At 42.6% G+C, this 20,925-nt stretch overlaps 2 protein-coding genes across 7 annotated transcripts; one reads left to right on the forward strand and one right to left on the reverse strand.

Moving 5' to 3' along the window:
- Positions 1-4,795: 4,795 nt before the first annotated feature.
- miga2 (mitoguardin 2) lies at positions 4,796-17,476 on the reverse strand. Of its 4 annotated transcripts, none has more exons than XM_021601893.2 (15): positions 17,399-17,476; positions 15,273-15,646; positions 14,814-15,024; positions 14,422-14,540; positions 12,095-12,215; positions 11,009-11,175; positions 10,579-10,696; positions 10,313-10,413; positions 10,060-10,169; positions 9,721-9,793; positions 8,076-8,162; positions 7,459-7,557; positions 7,000-7,134; positions 6,629-6,799; positions 4,796-6,256 (listed from the first exon to the last, which is right to left on the reverse strand). In XM_021601893.2, the coding sequence occupies exons 2-15, from the start codon at positions 15,366-15,368 to the stop codon at positions 6,044-6,046; spliced, it is 1,821 nt and encodes a 606-aa protein (XP_021457568.2). In that variant the 5' UTR covers positions 15,369-15,646; positions 17,399-17,476; the 3' UTR covers positions 4,796-6,043. The 4 variants fall into 4 exon arrangements, with proteins under 4 accessions (XP_021457568.2, XP_021457567.2, XP_021457565.2 ...); XM_021601892.2 differs by lacking the exon at positions 17,399-17,476 and adding an exon at positions 16,332-16,467; XM_021601890.2 differs by lacking the exon at positions 17,399-17,476 and adding an exon at positions 16,152-16,463.
- On the forward strand, positions 14,914-20,913 carry st6galnac4 (ST6 (alpha-N-acetyl-neuraminyl-2,3-beta-galactosyl-1,3)-N-acetylgalactosaminide alpha-2,6-sialyltransferase 4). Of its 3 annotated transcripts, none has more exons than XM_036976915.1 (6): positions 14,914-15,044; positions 18,078-18,163; positions 18,270-18,413; positions 18,671-19,080; positions 19,238-19,345; positions 19,566-20,845. In XM_036976915.1, exons 2-6 carry the CDS (start codon positions 18,146-18,148, stop codon positions 19,771-19,773), a joined length of 888 nt encoding a protein of 295 aa, XP_036832810.1. In that variant the 5' UTR covers positions 14,914-15,044; positions 18,078-18,145; the 3' UTR covers positions 19,774-20,845. The 3 variants fall into 3 exon arrangements, with proteins under 3 accessions (XP_036832810.1, XP_021457574.1, XP_036832811.1); XM_021601899.2 differs by lacking the exon at positions 14,914-15,044 and adding an exon at positions 17,627-17,762 and having other exon boundaries at positions 19,566-20,913; XM_036976916.1 differs by lacking the exon at positions 14,914-15,044 and adding an exon at positions 17,734-17,762 and having other exon boundaries at positions 18,338-18,413.
- The last annotated feature ends 12 nt before the right edge of the window (positions 20,914-20,925 follow it).

Genomic DNA, 20,925 nt, shown 5'->3' on the forward strand with positions numbered 1-20,925 from the left:
ACTTGAGACATCTGCATATTTTAGAGTGGCCTTTTATTGTCCCCAACCCAATGTGCACCTGTGTAATGATCATGCTGTTTAATCAGCTTCTTGTCAGGTGGATGGATTATCTTGGCAAAGGAGAAATGCTTGCTAACAAGCATGTAAACTAATGTGTGCACAACATTTAAGAGAAATACACCTTTTGTGCATGCATATGTAAAATGTCAGATTTTATTTCAGCTCATGAAACATGGGACCAATACTTTACACGTTGCATTTATATTTTTGTTAAGTATATTTAGCTACTGTCCACATCACCAACAAACTAGAATGGTCCAAACACACCAAGACAGTCGTGAAGAGGGCATGACAAAGCCTAGTCCCCCTCAGGAAACTAAAAAGATTTGGCATGGGTCCTCAGATCCTCAAAAGGTTCTACAGCTGCAACATCGAGAGCATCCTGGTTGCGTCACTGCGACCGCAAGGCACTACAGTGGGTAGTGCATATGGCCCAGTACATCACTGGGGCTAAACTACCTGCCATTCAGGACCTCTACACCAGGCCGTGTCAGAGGAAGGCCCTACAAATTGTCAAAGACCCCAGGCACAGACTGTTCTCTCTACTACTGCATGGCAAGTGGTACCGGAGTGCCAAGTCTAGGACATAAAGGCTTCTCAACAGTTTTTACCCCCAAGCCACAAGACTCCTGGACAGGTAATCAAATGGCTACCCGGACTATTTGCATTGTGTGCCCCCCCAACCCCTCTTCTACGTTGCTGCTACTCTCTGTTTATCATATGCAGTCACTTTAACCATATCTACATGTACATACTTCCTCAAATCAGCCCGACTAACCGGTTCCTGTATATAGCCTCTCTACTGTTGTCTTTTTTACTGTTTCTATTTCTTTACTTACCTATTGTTCACCTAATACATTTTTTTCACTGTTGGTTAGAGTCTGTAAGTAAGCATTTCACTGTAAGGTCTACACCGGTTGTATTCGGCGCACATGACAAACTTTGATTTGATATCCTTAAAATGTCTGACCCCATACTTTAACGTATAGTACAAAAGGCTATCCCAAAGAAATGTGGAAGTAGAATTGCCATTCACACTTGACTAATGCCTTAATGATCGGCTATGAAAAGTCAACTGACATTTACTCCTGAGGTGCTGACTTGTTGCACCCTCGACAACTACTGTGATTATTATTTGACCATGCTGGTCATTTATGAACATTTGAACATCTTGGCCATGTTCTGTTATAATCTCCACCCGGCACAGCCAGAAGAGGACTGGCCACCCCTCATAGCCTGGTTCCTCTCTAGGTTTTGGCCTTTTTAGGGAGTTTTTCCTAGCCACCATGCTTCTACACTTGCATTGCTTGCTGTTTGGGGTTTTAGGCTGGGTTTCTGTACAGCGCTGAGATATCAGCTGATGTACGAAGGGCTATATAAATACATTTGATTTGAGGGATCTCTCTTAGGTGATGCAGTGCCAAAAGCCAAAGACAGTCACAATTTGTTTGATAGGGAAAAGTCTAATTTAAAGATATTTTAATAAGAAAAAACAAAATATGCAGATCGTAAAACTTTCAGTTTGTGCTGGCATTGTAATTTCACAACAATAAAATACACAAAAGGCATGAATAGGACACTTGTAGTGCACAACAAGTCATTTCATCATACTTAAATGAGTAAGAAGTTGTTCTCCTCTTTGGCCATTTTGAAATCATAAACCTACTGTCGCATAATGCAGACTTTTAATAGATTGAATAAGCAACGAGTTAACTGGCCTGTCTCATCAGCTTACATAAGAGTTCCTACAGCTGAATTTTGAAGTATAATCCACACAGTACAGAGTAAACAGTATTAAGCAGTTAATCATTCACTAAATCCACATTGACATTTTCCTAGTTTTGATACCACAATTACTGGTAATTAAGATGAATTGATCATTAAAAAGGAAGTCACAGGGCATCTAATGCAATCCAACACTGCTGACTGATGGGACACATTAACAAGATGCAAAAAGAAGAGGGGGGGGGGGGCACACAGTACAGGCACAAGCATTTCGCTACACTCGCATGAACATCTGCTAACCATGTGTATGTGACAAATAAAATTTGATTTGACAAGAGTCCACATGCAAAGGCTGCTGAGGATAGTGCAATTCTGATACTACATATAGATCTATTGTTGGTTCAACCGAGAAGGAAAAGTAAACTAATCTCACAACCATTTGGGTATCTGAGCAGTAACACATAACTATTAAATTAATCTCCCATTGGGATGTGATGCGTATTGATCAATTCATATACTTTTCATAGTAATTGGAGCCTAGGAGATCCCAAAATAGGCAGGGCAGTTTTCATTTGTCACTCAATTGATTCGAGTAACACAATAGAAATATCTGATTCAAATGTAGGTCTGAGATAATTTGCCCAATTTAGACCAACAAATCACATGTACAACAACAAAGAATTCAAATATGTTGTCTGGCACAATGTCTGCCAGTCTTACAATGGGTATTCAATAATGCCATTTCTAAGGAAAAAGCCTCAACCTTGCTATCATTTACGCATGTTAAATATATCCAATAACATCAGTACTTTTCATGGCGCAAGAACATTTTAAAACTAGACCTACCAATGACCTATCCAACTATTGATTAAAAAAATAAAGGGTTAAGAGCGTTAATGTATTTTTTCCAATATAGTGCAAAGGAAGGATCTTTCACGTGCCAAAAAAAAGTTCAAACTCTACTGGTCACTAGAAAAGCTCCATAAACAGTAATAGGTATTAAGTTAGACTTTCGATTTTTATTTAACCCTTTTACCAGGTAAGTTGACCGATACCACATTCTCATTTACAGCAAATATCTGGGGAAGAAGAGGGGGGGATGAATGAGCCAATTGGAAGCCTGGAATCCAAAGTGATATGTTCCGTTTCACTTCACCAATATACACTACATGCTTGAACATCTCTTTCCAACCGAGGACAGACTATTTTTTACACACTTTAGCACTCGCCGGACCCGTTCTGTGGGCTTGTGTGGCCTACTACTTCTCGGCTGAGCAGTTGTTGCTCCTAGACATTTCCACTCCACAACAGAATTTGCAGTTGTCAAGGGCAGCTCGAGCAGGGCAGAAATCTGACAAACTGACTTGTTGAAAAGGTGGCATCCTAGTACAGTGCTTCATTGAAAGTCACGGAGCTCTTCCGTATGGGCCATTCTACTGCCAATTTTTGTCTATGGAGATTGCATGGCTGTGTGCTCGATTTTATACACCGGTTAGCAACGAGTGTGGTTAAAATAGCCAAATCCACTAATTTGAAGGTGTGTCCACATACTTTTGTATATGGATTTAACAGTTTGGATTCCAGGCTTAACAAGACAGCCCCAAAGCCGATTCTGAATACACAGCTACAATATACTGAACTCATATCAAGATCACAATAACCGCATACTATACCACAACATTTGAATGTACATTGACAATCCCCATTTCAACAAAATGTGTGACAGAGCTCAGTACAAGGTAGCTGTGAATTCAAACATGTAAGGTAGTATCGCTCCTGTCTTTTGTTGAGGGCATGTGGGAATATTAGTGGGAAGTGCTATTCAGAAACAATGCTTTTCTCAAAAACAGCGGAAATGTATTAAAAAAAAATCTCATCCTGCTCCGTTAGGTGCGGTACATACCGGTATCACTGTTTGTTTTTTTTTACACACAAAGCGTGATTACAGACAATAAGAATTTCACTCGATCGTATACTCACACACTCATGCAGACACACACAACTCGACAACTCAGAACTGGCAAAGCAGTTCATGATATCCTACACCACCATTCAAAAGTTTAGGGTCACTTAAATGTCCTTATTTTTTAAATAAATTGTTTTTGTCCATTAAAATAACATACATTTGATCAGAAACAGTGTAGACATTGTTAATGTTGTAAATTAATATTGTAGCTGGAAACAGCTGACTTTTAATGGAATATCTACAGAGGCCCATTATCAGCAACCATCACTTCTGTGTTTCAATGGCAATCCAAGTTTATAATTTTAAAAGGCTAATTGGTCATTAGAAAAAACTTTAGCAATTATGTTAGCACAGCTGAAAACTGTTCTGATTAAAGAAGCAATAAAACTGGCCTTCTTTAGACTGGTTCAGTATCTGGAGCATTTGTGGGTTCGATTACCGGCTCAAAATGGCCAGAAACAAAGACCTTTATCCTGAAACTCGTCAGCCTATTCTTGTTCTGAGAAATGAAGGCTATTCCAATCGAGGAATTGCCAAGAAACTGAAGATCTCAGACAGAGCTGTGTACTACTCCCGTCACAGAACAAGCGCAAACTGGCTCTAACCAGAATAGAAAGAGGAGTGGGAGTCCCCGGTGCACAACAGAGCAAGAGGACAAGTACATTAGTGTCTAGTTTGAGAAACAGACGCCGCACAAGTCCTCAACTGGCAGCTTCATTAAATAGTACCCGCAAAACACCAGTCTCAACGTCAACAGCGAAGAGGCGACTCCGGGATGCTGGCCTTCTAGGCAGAGTGGCAAACAAAAAGCCATATCTTAGACTGGCCAATAAAAAGAAAAGATGGGCAAAAGAACAGACACTGGACAGAGGAACTTTGCCTAGAAGGCCAGCATCACGGAGTCACGTCTTCACTGTTGAGCCTGTAATCGAACCCACAAATGCTGAAGCTCCAGATATTCAACTAGTCTAAAGGCCAGTTTAATTCCTTCTTTAAATCAGAACAACAGTTTTCAGCTGTGCTAACATCATTGCAAAAGGGTTTTCTAATGATCAATTAGCCTTTTAAAATAATACACTTGGATTAGCTAACAACGTACCATTGGAACACAAGAGTGATGGTTGCTGAGAATGGTCGTCTGTACGCCTATGTAGATATTCCAATAAAAACCAGCCGATTCCAGCTATTATAGTCATTTACAACATTAACAATGTCTACACTGTATTTCTGATCAATTTGATGTTATTTTAATGGAGAAAAAAGGGCTTGTCTTTCAAAAACAAGGACATTTCTAAGTGACCCCAAACTTTTGAACGCTAGTGTATTTCCTGTTCTCCAAGCGTAACCTAAATTCAGCCTGCATTGTCACACGTCAGTTTGTCACCGAGGTATATGCTACAGTATATTATTAGTATTTCTGGGGTGGTATGCCCCTGCTTGGCATCTTTTTATACCTCCACAGTACCTCGATACTGACCATTTTAAGTATGAGGACAAGATAGGAATATCTGTGCACTTTTTCTGTACATACAAGTTAATGACTGTCCAATGCCCTGTCTGATCTTATGTACAGTATTAGACATTTGTATTACACATTCTCTTGAATGAATAGGTGCTTTTTTTCCATCAATGCGGCACCTAACACTATTGGAATAAATACGATAAATGAAATGGATGATCAATCAATGGATAGAGGAGACGGAAGCAACGAGTCCTGCAGCATCACGTCCCAGGGCACGCCTTCAAATTGGCCAAGGGTGTCGGGATAATTGAGGGGATCGGTTCGGATCCCCTGCCTCAGAACACACACTTACTGTACATCCATTACATAGACAACAAACATTTTCTTGCCGGATGGTTGTTGGTTCATCACACATTTGGAAAAAGGGATAACTAGTATTGACTGATAAACAACTCCAGATTCAACTCAGATGATAAAATGTACGAGGAGAGCTAGAACAAAAACATCCCTCTTTCATGTAAGGACCAATACAAGTCGGGTTCTGTTCGATTTGGTGGCTGTTATGTTTAGGGTGTAGAACCACAGACTGACTGGGTGATGCTGCAGTTCAAGCATGTGAATTAACAACCCTCCTAAATCTTGCTTGTTAAGTCCAGCTTTGACCAACCCAGTCCATTCCAGCTCAGCTAAGTCAGATACAGGGTCATATTCATTATGCCACACAGTAGCAAACCACTTTCTAACTGAAAATGAAAATCAATGTTCTTATTGGACAAATTCATGTAGTACCTTCCCGTTTCATAACATCCCAAATTAACACTACCCATGTCTCAGTGGTGGTTGGAGGGGCTGGGGCCCGGTTCTGTGTCTCCTTGGGGTAGGGCTCCATTGGGCTCCAGCAGGCTGTCAATGCCAAGGTAGCCCAGCAGGATGTCACTGCGGCGGTGGGACAGGCTCAGGATGTCCTCGGCTAACGACTGGGCTGAGGTGAAGCGCACCTTGTCGTGGTCAAACATATCTTTCAGGTACTGCACTATTTGTTGCTGGAGAAGAGAAAAGGACATTGGTGAGGAATGTGCTCATAAGAGATGTCATTTTGCAGATTTACTTCTAAGAAAAATGTAACTTGTTTTCCACATTAATTTCCCTCCTGAAAATCTGTCGAATTTAGGTAGACTGGGTAAATCACTTGGTAGACTGTCCACAGGGATTATGATATTTGAGAGATTAAGGCATCGTAGAGATCAGCGTGATTAAACTGCTGATGGAAGGTAAAAAGGACAGACAGATGGAAGGATGCAGACAGAGACACATGTGAAAATAGTAAATTAGTAGAAAATAACAAAGTGGTGACATGTGACCTCTAAATACTGCTAGTAATAAATTGGAGACAAAAAGTTAGGATTAAAACTCACCTTGAAGATGGTGCACACCTCACTGAGGTGCTGTCGGGGCCCCAGGAAGCCAAAGGCCAGGACGGGGCTGACCTGTTCTGATATGGCGTAGAAGTGAGAGATGAAGCCGTCTGGAACCATCAACAGACGCCGCTTGGCCTTCAGAACGGACCAGCACGCAGTAGCCAGGGCCTGAGAAACACACAAAGTATGGTTTATTACATTTTAACCAATGGTATAGTTGCAGTGAATGCTATAGACCTTGTTTTCCATGTCTGCCTGTGTAATTATATTTATGCTGTGTAATGCTTGTTGTGTTTGTATTGCAGTTGTAACAGCTAGTATCACTAGATCATGTTGACTATAGGATTGTGGGTGTCTGTCTGTCTCACCGTCTCTTTGAAGCTGTCAGAGAGCCAACGGTTCCTGAGCACGGCCACAACGGACGAGGGCGGGCTCTCCAGGTCATCAAAAGCATCCATCAGGATGAAGTCCAGCACGATGTCAAAGAAGTTCATAACCACCACCTGGTAAAGGTCATAGATCATACGAGGTCAGGAGCTTTAAAACACAACTAGGTCATATATTCATCAAGGCACACCATAGAAAAACAAGGGTTTTTCTTACTGGTAGAAAAAAAAATTGTCTACCTGTATCAGTCTGTTTGGTTTGCAATGAATATGGCCCAGCTTCAAGCCACATGTAAAATGTGAGTTCATGAGTTGTCAGGCACTAAAGTCAGTCTATCCAGAGTGATTTATAGACACGGATTCTTCCTACAATCACCAGAATCTCTACAAACACCTTCATTCATGTTTGAAAAAAAAGAATAAAGGAAAATAGCATCTCACCCCTCGCCCCTCAAGTTCCATCCTGCTGACTGGCCAGGTCTCCTCTCTCTGGGTGTAGAGAAGCATGTCCTCATAGGTTTCCAGGAAGGCTTTGGGACTCTACAGGTGAAACAGGAACACAACCAACTCAATAAAAAAGCCAATCAGGAGTTCATTACAAAGTAACATGTTCATAGAGAAGAGTGTTGGTGAGGAGCCGCCTGTCCAGTGCACGGTCTGTCCAGTGCACGGTCTGGTCTGTCCTGTCCAGTGCAAGGTCTGTCCAGTGCACGGTCTGTCCAGTGCAAGGTCTGTCCAGTGCACGGTCTGGTCTGTCCTGTCCAGTGCAAGGTCTGTCCAGTGCACGGTCTGTCCAGTGCAAGGTCTGTCCAGTGCACGGTCTGGTCTGTCCTGTCCAGTGCAAGGTCTGTCCAGTGCACGGTCTGTCCAGTGCACGGTCTGTCCAGTGCACGGTCTGGTCTGTCCTGTCCAGTGCAAGGTCTGTCCAGTGCACGGTCTGTCCAGTGCACGGTCTGTCCAGTGCACGGTGGGAATGAAATAACTTACAAAAAAAACAAAAACAATCCATGTCAACGGACAATAAAGTTGCAATGTATTGTCTGGGTTCGTGTTGCCACCTTGTTTGCCTTGGTCATGAGTCCTGTGATCATCTGCTTGCCGGTCTCCATGAAGAACGTCCGGTGAGTTTCGTCCAACAACAAAACCTGTCAAAACAACAACAACCACTGAGGACGTCAGCAAAGATGACCAATCTTAGTCACATCAAATCCATAGAGACATTATCCATATACACTTGAAGTCGGAAGTTCACATACACTTAGGTTGGGGTCATTAAAACTCGCCTTTCAACCACTCCACAAATTTCTTGTTAACAAACTATAGATGTTTTGGCAAGTTGGTTAGGACATCTACTTTGTGCATGACACAAGTCATTTTTCCAAAAATTCTTTACAAACGGATTATTTCCATGTATCACAATTCCAGTGGGTCAGAAGTTGACTGGGCCTTTAAACAACTTGGAAAATTCCAGAAAATGTCATTGCTTTAGAAGCTTCTGATAGGCTAATTGACATCATTTTAGTCAATTGGAGGTGTACCTGTGGATGCATTTCAAGGCCTACCTTCAAACTCAGTGCCTCTTTACTTGACATCATGGGAAAATCAAAAGAAAATCAGCCAAGACCTCAGAATTTTTTTTTTGCAGACATCCACAAGTCTGGTTCATCCTTGGGAGCAATTTCCAAACGCCTGAAGGTACCACGTTCATCTGTACAAACAATAGTACGCAAATATAAACACCATGGGACCACGCAGCAGTCATACCGCTCAGGAAGGAGACGCGTTCTGTCTCCTAGAGATGAACGTACTTTGGTGCGAAAAGTGCAAATCAATCTCAGAACAACAGCAAAGGACCTTGTGAAGAAGCCGGAGGAAACAGGTACAAAAGTATCTATATCCACAGTAAAACGAGACCTATATCAACAACCTGAAAGGTCGCTAAGCAAGGAAGAAGCCACTGCTCCAAAACCATCATAAAAAAGCCAGACTACGGTTTGCAACTGCCCATGGGAACAAACATCGTACTTTTTGGAGAAATGTCCTCTGGTCTGATGAAACAAAAATGGAACTGTTTGGCCATAATGACCATCGTTATGTTGGAGGGAAAATGGGGAGGCTTCTAAGCCGAAGAACACCATCCCAACTGTGAAGCACGGGGGTGGCAGCATCATGTTGTGGGGGTGCTTTGCTGCAGGAGGGACTGGTGCACTTCACAAAATAGATAGCATCATTAGGAGGACAGTTATGTAGACATATTGAAGCAACATCTCAAGACATCAGTTAAAGCTTGGTCACAAATGGATCTTCCAAATAGACAATGACCCCAAGCATACTTCCAAAGTTGTGGCAAAATGGCTTAAGGACAACAAAGTCAAGGTATTGGAGTGGCCATCAGAAAGCCCTGACCTCAATCCCATCGAAAATTTGTGGGCAAAACTGAAAAAGTGTGGGCAATGCTACCAAAAACTAATTGAGTATGTAAACTTCTGACCCACTGGGAATGTGATGAAATAAATAAATAATTATCTCTACTATTATTCTGACATTTCACATTCTTAACATAAAGTGATGATCCTAACTGACCTAAGACAGGGAATTATTACTCGGATTAAATGTCAGGAGTTTAAATGTATTTGGCTAAGGTGTATGTAAACTTCCGACTTCAACTGTACCAATAAGTCATCTTCAGTAAGGATTTCAGACCTGGAAGGCTTGTCTCACACAGTGGAGCTTGGCTAGGAAGTCTTGGTCACCGTAGCATTCTAGCAGCTCAGTTCTGAGGAAAAATATGGAAATCAGAAACGTGAATAGTTATTAGTTCATTTTAACAGAAATATACAGTTGTGAGTAACACTAAACAAATGGTAGTATTTGTTTTCTTCCAAATACATAGAGCTACGATGGATTTTTGCTGGCGCAATGGGATCTATGGAATAGTCCAAAGTACAAACCCCAAAACTCTCCCATCTGGCACTCAATCAAGTGCGCAAAAAAAATACTACTACTATTTTAACCCAGGTCCAGTACTTAGCTAGTCCTTACCGGAGCTCTCGACAGGGCACGCTGCCGTCCTGGACCAGTGACACAGCCTCGTCGTAAAGAGCAGCGGGCCTCAGAGGCTGACACACCTCCAGAGATAGGTTGTCAAACAACTGCAGAGTAAAGAGGGAGAGGCACAATCCTCAACACATGTTCATAACATAGGATACATGATAGTCATGAAAGAGACTGTGTGTGAGGGACAGAGAAAACGTGCGTGATAGGGTGAGTGAATGAGCGAGAAAGAGAAACTAACTTCTGCCGCTGAGAAGAAGGAATCGTCAGAAGTGATTGTAGTGGCATCGTCTTCACGCATTCTACTCTCCAAGTTTGGCAGGATGAGTGTTCCCTCACTCTCTGACAGGACAACAAAGCAAACAGTCTGAGCCACAACAAGGACTGTAAGTCAAATGACCCATTATGGATAAATGCTAAAGCTACTGTCAACATATTTGAACTAGCTGCATGCTAATAACAACAACAAAAATCAACAGATTTGCGCTATCGTAGCATGTTAATTACCGAAGTCTGCCAGCAGGCTATCTGGGGGAATAGTGGCGCCAAAGTCCTCCTGTAGGTGGTAGGCCCTGTGCAGGAGGGTCTCCAGCTTCTCGGCAAAGACCTTGCTACGCGACTCAGACTGAAACCATGAAAACAAACAAATCACTACATTAGTTGATTAATTCAAAATCACAGTGGCCCTCCAGGGCTGGAGTTGCCCATCCTTTCTCTGAATATTTAAGGAAAGAGAGGCTGGTGGAGGAAGAAATCCGATGGGCTCATTCAATTCCACTCTAGCAATTACAATAAGCCCCCCCTCCGATTTTTAATGTAATGGTAGGTGGATGTGAGAGTGCTGCTTGCTCTTGACCAGGGCTCAGTTGAGAATGAGATGCATATCTCAAATGGGACTCACCTGGTTAAATAAACGATAAATAAAAGTGTACCGTACCGTTGAGAGTGCGATAGTTCTGTGGCATACCGTGGGCAGGTTGGGGCAGGCCGCTGCCCCCTCCAGGGCTAGGCTGGTACTGGCTTTGGAGGAATTGGAGTGGGTGTGGTGCCGGATGTTCAGGGCCTGCTCCCACTTCTGAAGGGCCTCCTCAAACAACTCCATACCTGTGAGAGGGGAAAGATGTGATCAGGATAACATAGAAAATCTGGGATTTTGGCTAAGGGAAAGGTCAGTTTCAATAATATATGAATGATAAATGCCAGAAAACCAGGAATTAATCAGGAAGAACGACATTCCTGCTAGGGGAGGGGGACCTTGGTCTGTTCCTATTCCTTACACTTTCCACCAGAGTGTGCAGTGCACTTGTAAAACCGATGCTTATATCAATCCAGTGTTTCTTTACATGCATGAGCGAGCGGGAGAGAGCAATTGTACATATGGGGAAAATACAGTAGGGAGAATGGAACACAACCACAGCTTAATGTCAGTCCTTAGTATTATGATGCATCATAAAATGACAGGATGAGTGATGCTATCCTGCCAGGTTGGTTTGATAATGACATCTACGTGCTGGGAGGCCACCCAGGTGTTTGGTTGTCGAGGAAGGATAACGGAGTCTAGCTGAATTACAGAGATGTCTTTGTCCAGGTGTAAATGGAAAAACTAACAGTGCAAGAAATACAGCATAGTCAGATGTAACCCTCTATACCAATGTCCCACTTCTATTCTTCCTCTACCAAGGGTCCTCATAGCCGCCTTTCATTGAGCAAAACAGTTATTTTGAATAAGAACTAATTCCACTTTGGGAAATACTTTTCCCCATTGGTGGGCGGGAAGCCTACATTAAAGTTTAGAGTGTTGGGCCAGTAACTGAAAAGTTTCTGGTTCAAATCCATGAGTCGACAAGGTGAACAATCTGCCCTTGAGCAAAGCACTTAACACTATTTTCTCCTGTAAGTCGTTCTCGATAAGAGCGTCTCCAAATGAATACAATTTTAAAAGCGCACCAAACACTGTCTCAGTTTGCTATGGACAGTCCCATTCGCTGAATCTTTGAGGGAATCCATGAAGGGGTATTATTACCAATGATGTACAGGTTCTCTGCGTTTGCATCCCCCATGGCTCCCGACTCCTCCTCCACAGGCTCTGCCTCCCAGGGAGTCGACGGATTGGCCGACTGGTTCGGAGAAGTCGGGACTCGCATCTGTGACAACAAAAAGACAATAACAAATTGAAATATTGAGGGGCCATGGACCACAAGGGTCTAAAAAGAGTTAAGTGAGGTAAACGATCCACTGAAGAAGAGTGAAATCAGAATGAACTATGTTAAAATGCTCGTCAAAGACTATAGCTCAGCGTTCAATAACGTAGTTCCCTCCAAGCTAGGGACCCTGGGACTGAACACCTTCCTCTGCAACTTCCTGAGAGGCCGGGCGCAGGGTGTGAGTGTAGGCAACAATACATCCGCCACGTGAACCCTCAACACAGGGGCCCCTCAGGGGTGTGTGCATAGTCCCCTCCTGTACTCCCTGTTCACCCACGAGTGGCCACGCACGACTCCAACACCATCATTAAGTTTGCAAACGGCACAACGGTGGTAGGCCTGATCACCGACAAGACAGCCTACAGGGAGGAGGTCAGAGACTTAGCAGTGTGGTGCCAGGACAAATGACCTCTCCTTCAACGTCAGTAACACCAAGAAGCTGATCGTGGACTATAAGAGAAAGGGGAGAGTACGACCCCATCCACATCACTGGGGCTGAGCTCCCTGCCATCCAGGGAGCTCATCCTCTATATCAGCGGAGAAAGGCCCAAAAGAATGCCAAAGACAACAGCCACCCAAGCCATAGACTGTTCACTCTATCATCTGGCACCAGATCACCAACTCTGGGACCAACAGGCTCCGAGACAGCTTCTAACCCCAATGCATAAATCTTCTTAGACATAAGATTGCTAAATAGTCCATTAAAAATGGTTACCCGGGCTATCTACACTGACCCTACACACACTCACACTTCATTGACACTCCCACACATAGTTATATTCACACACACTTTTACTCTGTTCTTTATTTTACTCTAATTATGTTCTATCCTGATGCCTAGTCACGTTACCATGCCTTCGTGTACATATCTACGTCAAATACCTCGTACCTCTGCACACTGATCTGGTACTCAGACGCCTTGACTTTTTCCACATTTTGTTATGTTACAGCCTTATTCTAAAATTGATTAAATAAAAATCTCAGCAATCTACACACAATACCCATAACAACAAAGCGAAAACAGGTTTAGAAATGTTTGAAAATATATATATAAAAATATTCAGACCTTTTGCTATGAAACTTGAAATTGAGAGCAGGTGCATCCTGTTTCCATTGATCATCCATTAGATGTTTCTACAACTGGATTGGAGTACACCTGTGGTAAATTCAATTGATTGGACATAATTTGGAAAGGCACACACCTGTCTATATAAGGTCCCACAGTTGACAGTGCATGTCAGAGCAAAAACCAAGCCATGAGGTCGAAGGAATTGTCTGTAGAGCTCTGAGACAGGATTGTGTCAAGGCACAGATCTGGGGAAGGGTACCAAAAAAGGTTCTGCAGCATTGAAGGTCCCCAAGAACACAGTGGCCTCCATCATTCTTAAATGGAAGAAGTTTGGAACCACCAAGACTCTTCCTAGAGCTGGCTGCCCGGCCAAACTGAGCAATCGGGGGAGAAGGACCTTGGTCAGGGAGGTGACCAAGAACCCGATGGTCACTCTGACAGAGCTCCAGAGTTCCTCTGGAGATGTTGTCCTTCTGGAAGGTTCTCCATCTATGCAGCACTCCACCAATTAGGCCTTCATGGTAGAGTGGCCAAATGGAAGCCACTCCTCAGTAAACGGCACATGACAGCCCGCTTGGGGTTTGCCAAAAGGCGCCGAAAGACTCTCAGACCATGAGAAACAAGTTTGTCTGGTCTGATGAAACCAAAATTAAACTATTTGGCCTGAAAGCCAAGCATCACATCTGGAGGTAACCTGGCACCATCCCTATGGTGAAGCATGGTGGTGGCAGCATCATGCTGTGGGGGTGTTTTTCAGCAGCAGGGACTGGGAGACTAGTCAGGATCGAGAAAGATTAATGGAGCAAAGATCCATGATAAACCTGCTTCAGTGTGCTCTGGACCTCAGACTGGAGGCAAAGGTTCACCTTCCAACAGGACAACGACCCTAAGCACACAGCCAAGACAACGTAGGAGTGGCTTCGGGACAAGTCTCTGAATTTTTTGTATTTTTAAACTCTGCATCGTTGGGAAGGGCTCGTAAGAAAGCATTTCATTAAAGTCTACACCAGTTATAGTAGGCGCATATGAAAAATGTGTTTAATTTGAGTGATAGAAAGTAAGGAGAGTCAAACGTACAGAGGCTATGCTGTGGGAGGAGCTTGAGTGTTTGCTGGGAGCCAGTGAAGAGATGCCGCTCATGGTTTCGTTGCTCCGTGTGCTGGGGCTCATCATCTGTCGCCCGGGAAACGGACCACCTGGGATGGAAACGAGACTGTTAGCTAACAGTTCTATCAAAAAGGCATTTTGATCACATTAATAACTGGTATTCTAACCGTGATCACCTGAAACAGCTTTCACATACAGTATCCACACAGGCTTATGGAAACACCAGCATGTCAATGAACCAACTTGACTTAATCCGTTTTACTTCCTTGATGTCAATCAGCCAACAAACACATCAACAAATTTTTGAGCCAATTCTACAGCCTGTTTGAAACCACCAGTAATCACATTGAAGTGAAACTCACCTCTCCTCAGAGATGACGGTCTCCCTGACCGGATCAACGCCTCTGGTATTCCCACCTGCTTCTGCTCATCTTTCACAGCTGTTGCCTGTTTCCGTTTCCTGCCGCGTCTCTTCATGTGGTGGGCGGTGAGAGCCAGGGCTACGCTCCCCAGAGCTGTGGCGAACAGCACCTTCTTCAGACTGGGAGAAAGCTTCAGCTGAGAGAATATGGACTGACGGGGAAAGAGATGGGGTGAGTGGTCACAACAAGCTAAAACAACTTGAAGCATGCATGCTTATGTATCAAGCATGTATCTTCGGTGTGTCAAATATGGAGGGAATTACAAATAAGTTACTTGCTAATAAAGAACAAACTTATGCTTTTTTTTTGGCAACATTCTTTGCAATGTTTTAGGAGCAGATTCTTACAAACATATTCAATAGTGTACTTGAAAGGGTCTTCTTGGGGAACATTGTTTACCTGCCCAAAGGTGGAGTAGAGAAACACGGGGATCTCGGCCACAGTCATGGCCAAGGCCTGGGCGATGGACATCCCTTCTGCTCTTCGGATTGACATTTCAGTAGAATGCCCACAGAGCCTCCAACAACCCCTTTACATCAACCTCCTGAGGGGCTTCCTTCTCTGTTCTGCTCTGAGACCAGCCAGCCAGCCAGCACAGTGCCTGGTCGTAATTGGGCTGTGGTCAGCCACTTCTGAGTCTGGGTGGGTCCCTCTGGTCCAGCTTCAGACTGTAGCCGCAACCAGTATACCGGAGGCCTGTCCACACTGGTTTTGGTGCCCCGTCTCTCTTCTTCACTTATCCAAAGGCACCATGTTTCTCGATCCGTGCAAACCTAGGGGTGTAGTGTGAATTGTCGTCATCATTGCTACAATGAAGTGATATCGATCAGTGATAGTTAAATCTGACTACTTCACAAATATGTAATGAACTGAAATTAACTGTGACATAACATCGTCTCAGGCTATATAATGTAACACCCCAACAGCATCGAGAACAGAGTGAAGTAGACACACAGGCATTGCACAGGCCAGTTACACTCTTAGCTAGCTACCTAACGTTAGTTACTAGCCAGCATAGCATCAAAGAAGCACGACCAACTAAATGAGTAGAATTCCTCTAGAAGTTAACATGTTTAACGTTATTTTTTACTTTGACCAAATATTAACTCAAAAAAAAGGAGACCCTCACAGCCTTGCGCCAAAGTAGCATTAGCATCATGCTAGCTGACAAGCCGTCCCTGCAGGTTCACAACTTTCAAGGGTTATCATATTTGACAATAACCTTTGTAACATCAATAAGGTCTCTTCGGTTTTGGCTGCGAATGGAATATTACAAACCTGTCCTGATTGCTGACCAACCCCACTAGCCGTACATGCTAGTTAGCCAGCTAGGAACTTTGATTCGCGCACTGACAGCTACTGCTGGCTTCAATCCGGCCTGGCTGTCAGATCACTCAGTCAACGGTCTCCGATGGACTACTAAAAGCTGTCTAACCGTGTATTCAAGAGATTGCTAACCTTTTTATGGATAAAAAAGATAGAATCATCCAAAAGCTACTAATGCACATTGCGCATCCAAAGAGCTGTAGAAGGACATTCAGCGGCGCATTTCACACACTACTGTGATATTTGCTTCAGGGCGGACACATTTGTAATTGATACCATGGAAAACCAATGTCTGTTGAGTATATGCGGGCGCGTTCCTATTGTGGTCAATCACAATTGAGGAAGGAGGAGGGTGTACATTGGATATCCAATCGTATCAAAGATTGGGGCCTGACTCTTGCTTGTTCAATGGCAAAAGTTAGGTGAAAAGTCAAAACGTTTAATCCAAAAATGGATCAATAGCGTTAAAGTATTCATATGTTTAACATTGGTAACGGATTGTTTATTTATTTTTGTACACACAATTGTGTTGTCACAGTTGGATCTGTGCATAAAAAGCCATTTCTGTTTTAGGTCTTGTGAGATAAATATCTACTCCTGTCTTAAGTGTAGTGTATGGACATAAACTGTTCCCAGTGCTGGTGTTCGTATTGGTGGTGGTGGTGGGTTTTGGTGGTGGTGGGTTTTGACTAGATGGGATAACGGCAGTTTATGTCAGAATTAACCAGAATAGTAATTACATACTCATCAGCTAACGTTGCTTTTTGTGAATTTTGAAGCATTTATGTAGGATTTTTTTTAAAGCACATGAAAGGCATCATAAATCATAAAGATCACTGACTGATATTATCTCATATAACAAAACGTATAAGATATCATAAGCCTGCGTTAACCTTATTTTCGGCGTTTATCCCCAACCCCTATTATTTTCGCATTCATTTTCCTCATTGGAATGGCTGAACGAACCAGACGTAACTCATTTCCGCTTTTTTAGGAAGTTACATGCTGGCGAGTGCTATTGACATTTCGGAGCAGGCTAGGAAAACTTAGAATAATTAGGTTAAGGTTAGCGTTGGTTTAAATGCTAAAAATGTTAGTGATGCTTGTGCTGCAACCAAGAAAGATAATGTGCCTGCTGCTCATAAATTTAATTAGGCAAGTCAGTTAAGAATACATTCGTATTTACAATTACGACCTACCCTGGACGCAGCTGGGCGCCGCTCTATGGGTCTCTCAATCAATACAGCCTGGATTCAGCCTAGTGTCACCTCTTGCACTGAGGCAGTGCTTTAGACCGCTGCGCCACTCGGGAGTATGATGAAAGGGATGTCTTGACTAGTATGAAGGATAGAAATAATTAGGTTTTCCATAATATTAACTTTTAGAGGGGCATATATGCTTTTAAATCATTCTATTACTGCATTGTATTCGTTACATCTTTCATTCCCTGAAATATCTTTCCAGTAATAGAATGTGTCCAATATCAGGAACTAAGCTATCCAGGTTCTGTTCACTGTCGGAACATAAATGGGTAACACCATCACTCACAACAAGGAAAACTAGGTTAGTTAGCTTAACATGTATCTTCTTATTCCACGTTAACGTATTATAATAATTACAGAGAGTCGGTTATTCGTTTGGTCAACGTTTCTGTTAATTGATTTTCTTTTTGGCACTGAATTAGCTGCCACCATGTTATGGCAAAATATTGGTCATGATGATAGTTAACGTTAACTAGCTAGCTAACGCGGTTCGATTGGTTATCATGTCAGTCATTTCGACCGATGTGCACTGAAGTTGACCCCGTAGACTGGTTTTAAATGTGCTATTGATTAAACATCAGGTGTCAAATTAACGGTAGACGTTTTTATTCAACAGGTGAGATACCCAACTTATTTCCCACCAATTGTGATGAAATCCATTAGGGGAGGGGCCAGAGGTCTCTAATGGATATGAAGTCTCAGGTAAACATGACATCTTGTTTCCTACTCCTCATCATTATTACAGTAACATTTACTTCCTATGCACACTGACTACAGTTTTTTTAACCTGTTCATCTGATGTCAACAGAGGTTCCACTGGATTTGTCTGGTTATTGTAACACTGTCAGTGTTGTTATGGTACGTCCACATGACCAGATCAGATGGGTCCAACAGCATGGTCAACATTGGTCTCCAAGGATACCTCAGGATCACCCCTGGCAGGAGGGATCAGGTGAGCTGTTGATTTGCAGAGGTCTGCGTTGTGTTTTGCAACAGATAATTACAATTAGCATTTCCATTGGTCAAGCCCAGGTAGTCCCTCTCTATTTTATTATATTTTCTTTTTTTTTGGTGCCTAATGAACACAACCCATTCCTTGTTCCACTTGCCAACACCTTCAGCCAGAAAGAAACACAAACTATATGTTGATGTAAACACATGAATAGATTTTCACCTCATGTGATTTTATGCCCTATTCTCTCCCTCCAGTTTCTGAAGATGCACTGCCGCCAGTGTGCCTTGGTGTCCAGCTCGGGACAGATGCAGGGGGCAAGTCTCAGAGAGGAGATTGACCAAATGGGGTGTGTGATCCGCATGAACAACGCCCCCACGCTGGGCTATGAGAGGGACGTAGGGAGCAGAACCAGTCTGAGGGTGGTATCGCACACCAGTGTTCCCCTGCTGATTAAAAACGAGAGCTATTACTTCAGGCACTCTGCGGACACCACCTACGTGTTCTGGGGTCCTGAGCGGAACATGAGGCAGGATGGGAAAGGGCGTGTTTTTAATGCCTTGATGAAGATGGCCACGAAGTACCCGCAGGTCAAAATATACATGGTGACTCGGGAGAAGATCCAGTACTGTGACAGTGTTTTTCAGAACGAGACAGGGAAAAACAGGTAAATAATGTCCTCGCCAAGCACTCATGTACCCTGTCATGTTAATTAGGGTACAAGGGTCAAGTCCAGGTAGTCTATTACTTTTTCAGTTTTCTTCTGTTTGGTGCCAAGATGGCTATGCTGCTATTCTTATTATTATAAGTTTTCTCTGTTTTAGAATGAATTCAGGTGCTTTTCTCAGCACTGGTTTCTTCACCATGATCCTGGCCATGGACATATGTGACAGTATTCACGTCTATGGGATGATCGACGATAACTTCTGCAGGTGAGTTATTTGAAAAAGATGTGGAAGCAACTACCTGTCTAATAGCACATTTATTCTGGTGTAATAGCACATTTATTCTGTTTTGAGACTAATTAAATTTGAAGCCGTCAACTTTCCTTATATTACACTGTTTTGTGTTACACCACATTGTACTGAGAGCTATTGGGATTGATTGGCTGTATTTGACAATTAAATACACCCCTTTCATGCTTCTCTGAAGCCGTGCCGATCACAGTGTTGCTCCTTACCACTACTACGAGGGAAGCCGGATGGACGAATGCCGCATGTACCGGATGCACGAGCACGCAAGTCGTGGCGGCCATCGCTTCATCACCGAGAAGGCCATCTATGCCCGATGGGCCTTGCACCACAGGGTGGAGTTCAAACACCCTTCCTGGAACCTGCAGGAGAGGAAACATGACCCCTGAGTGTTGTGCCTGGTGACTTTTTAAAATCTTTGTTGACCTCCGTTGGGGAATTCTGTGCAGTATGAGAGTCAAATGATCTTACTCCTTCATGGGGCTGCAGTATTAATTCTAATATTTATGACAGTCTAAATGGTGTTCAAAACATTGCATTCAATAGTCAAGCATCAAACTGCCAACTTTTTTACATTGGTCAAAGTGCTCATATTTTTCATTTTAGACCTTTAGCCTATGTCTAAAGTACAGTATTCTGACCACTAACCACTATTAAATTAAAACTGCTATTGGTAGGTCTAGTGATGCCAAATCAAATAAGATTTTTAGTGTTTGAACAAACTTGATGCCTTCGTTGTTTGTTTGTCATAATTATGTCTTTTCATTTCTGCACTCTTAAAATCCAATGTTTTGTCATTTAATGTAGCTTTTATGATGCACTGACTGAATGTTCACCAACGTATTATGTTTTTTCCTGTTCACTGCTATATGCCCATGTATTTCAATGTAATGAAACATTGTTGGGCTTTCCTATCAGAGTTTAGTCTTAACAACATTTCAATCTTTTACATATATTTATTATGTTATGGTTCAAATGTAACAAGAATCATGAATTTAGTGTCACTGAAATATAATAATGTGCTGGTCATTTACTATCAGAGAAAGTGACTATCTGATAGCAAAGAGAGACTATTTTGCTGATTTGATTGGTTTTTGCAGAGGCCAATGGAACGATTTGACATGTTATGAGTAGAGATTCATCCCCAAAAAGTGTGCCTTTTTCTTTAACTTCCTATTTTTGTCTGACATTATACACTTGTTGACTTTAAACAAAAAATGTTGTTGCTTGACAATGTAAATGGTTTAATGTTACTTTTATATAAGGTCTGATATGCCTTATATTCTGATGGTCTTAATGATATTTACAAAGCTTGACAATCCTACAATCATGTTCAACGGAAAATCCCTATAGTGCTCTCTTTTAGGAAATATGACATGCTCTTTACCTGCCTTTTTAAATTACTTAATGATGTTGTCTGATTCCAAAGAAATGTTTTATAAATGTTTACAGTATTGTGGTGTTTATCTAGTTTATTCTGAAGGTGTCTGGTTTTCACAACACTGAAATTAACTATGTCCATTTTCAAATACTAGCCTTTG

Source organism: Oncorhynchus mykiss, chromosome 5 (genome assembly GCF_013265735.2).
Source record: "Oncorhynchus mykiss isolate Arlee chromosome 5, USDA_OmykA_1.1, whole genome shotgun sequence".
NCBI classification, from domain to species: domain Eukaryota; kingdom Metazoa; phylum Chordata; class Actinopteri; order Salmoniformes; family Salmonidae; genus Oncorhynchus; species Oncorhynchus mykiss.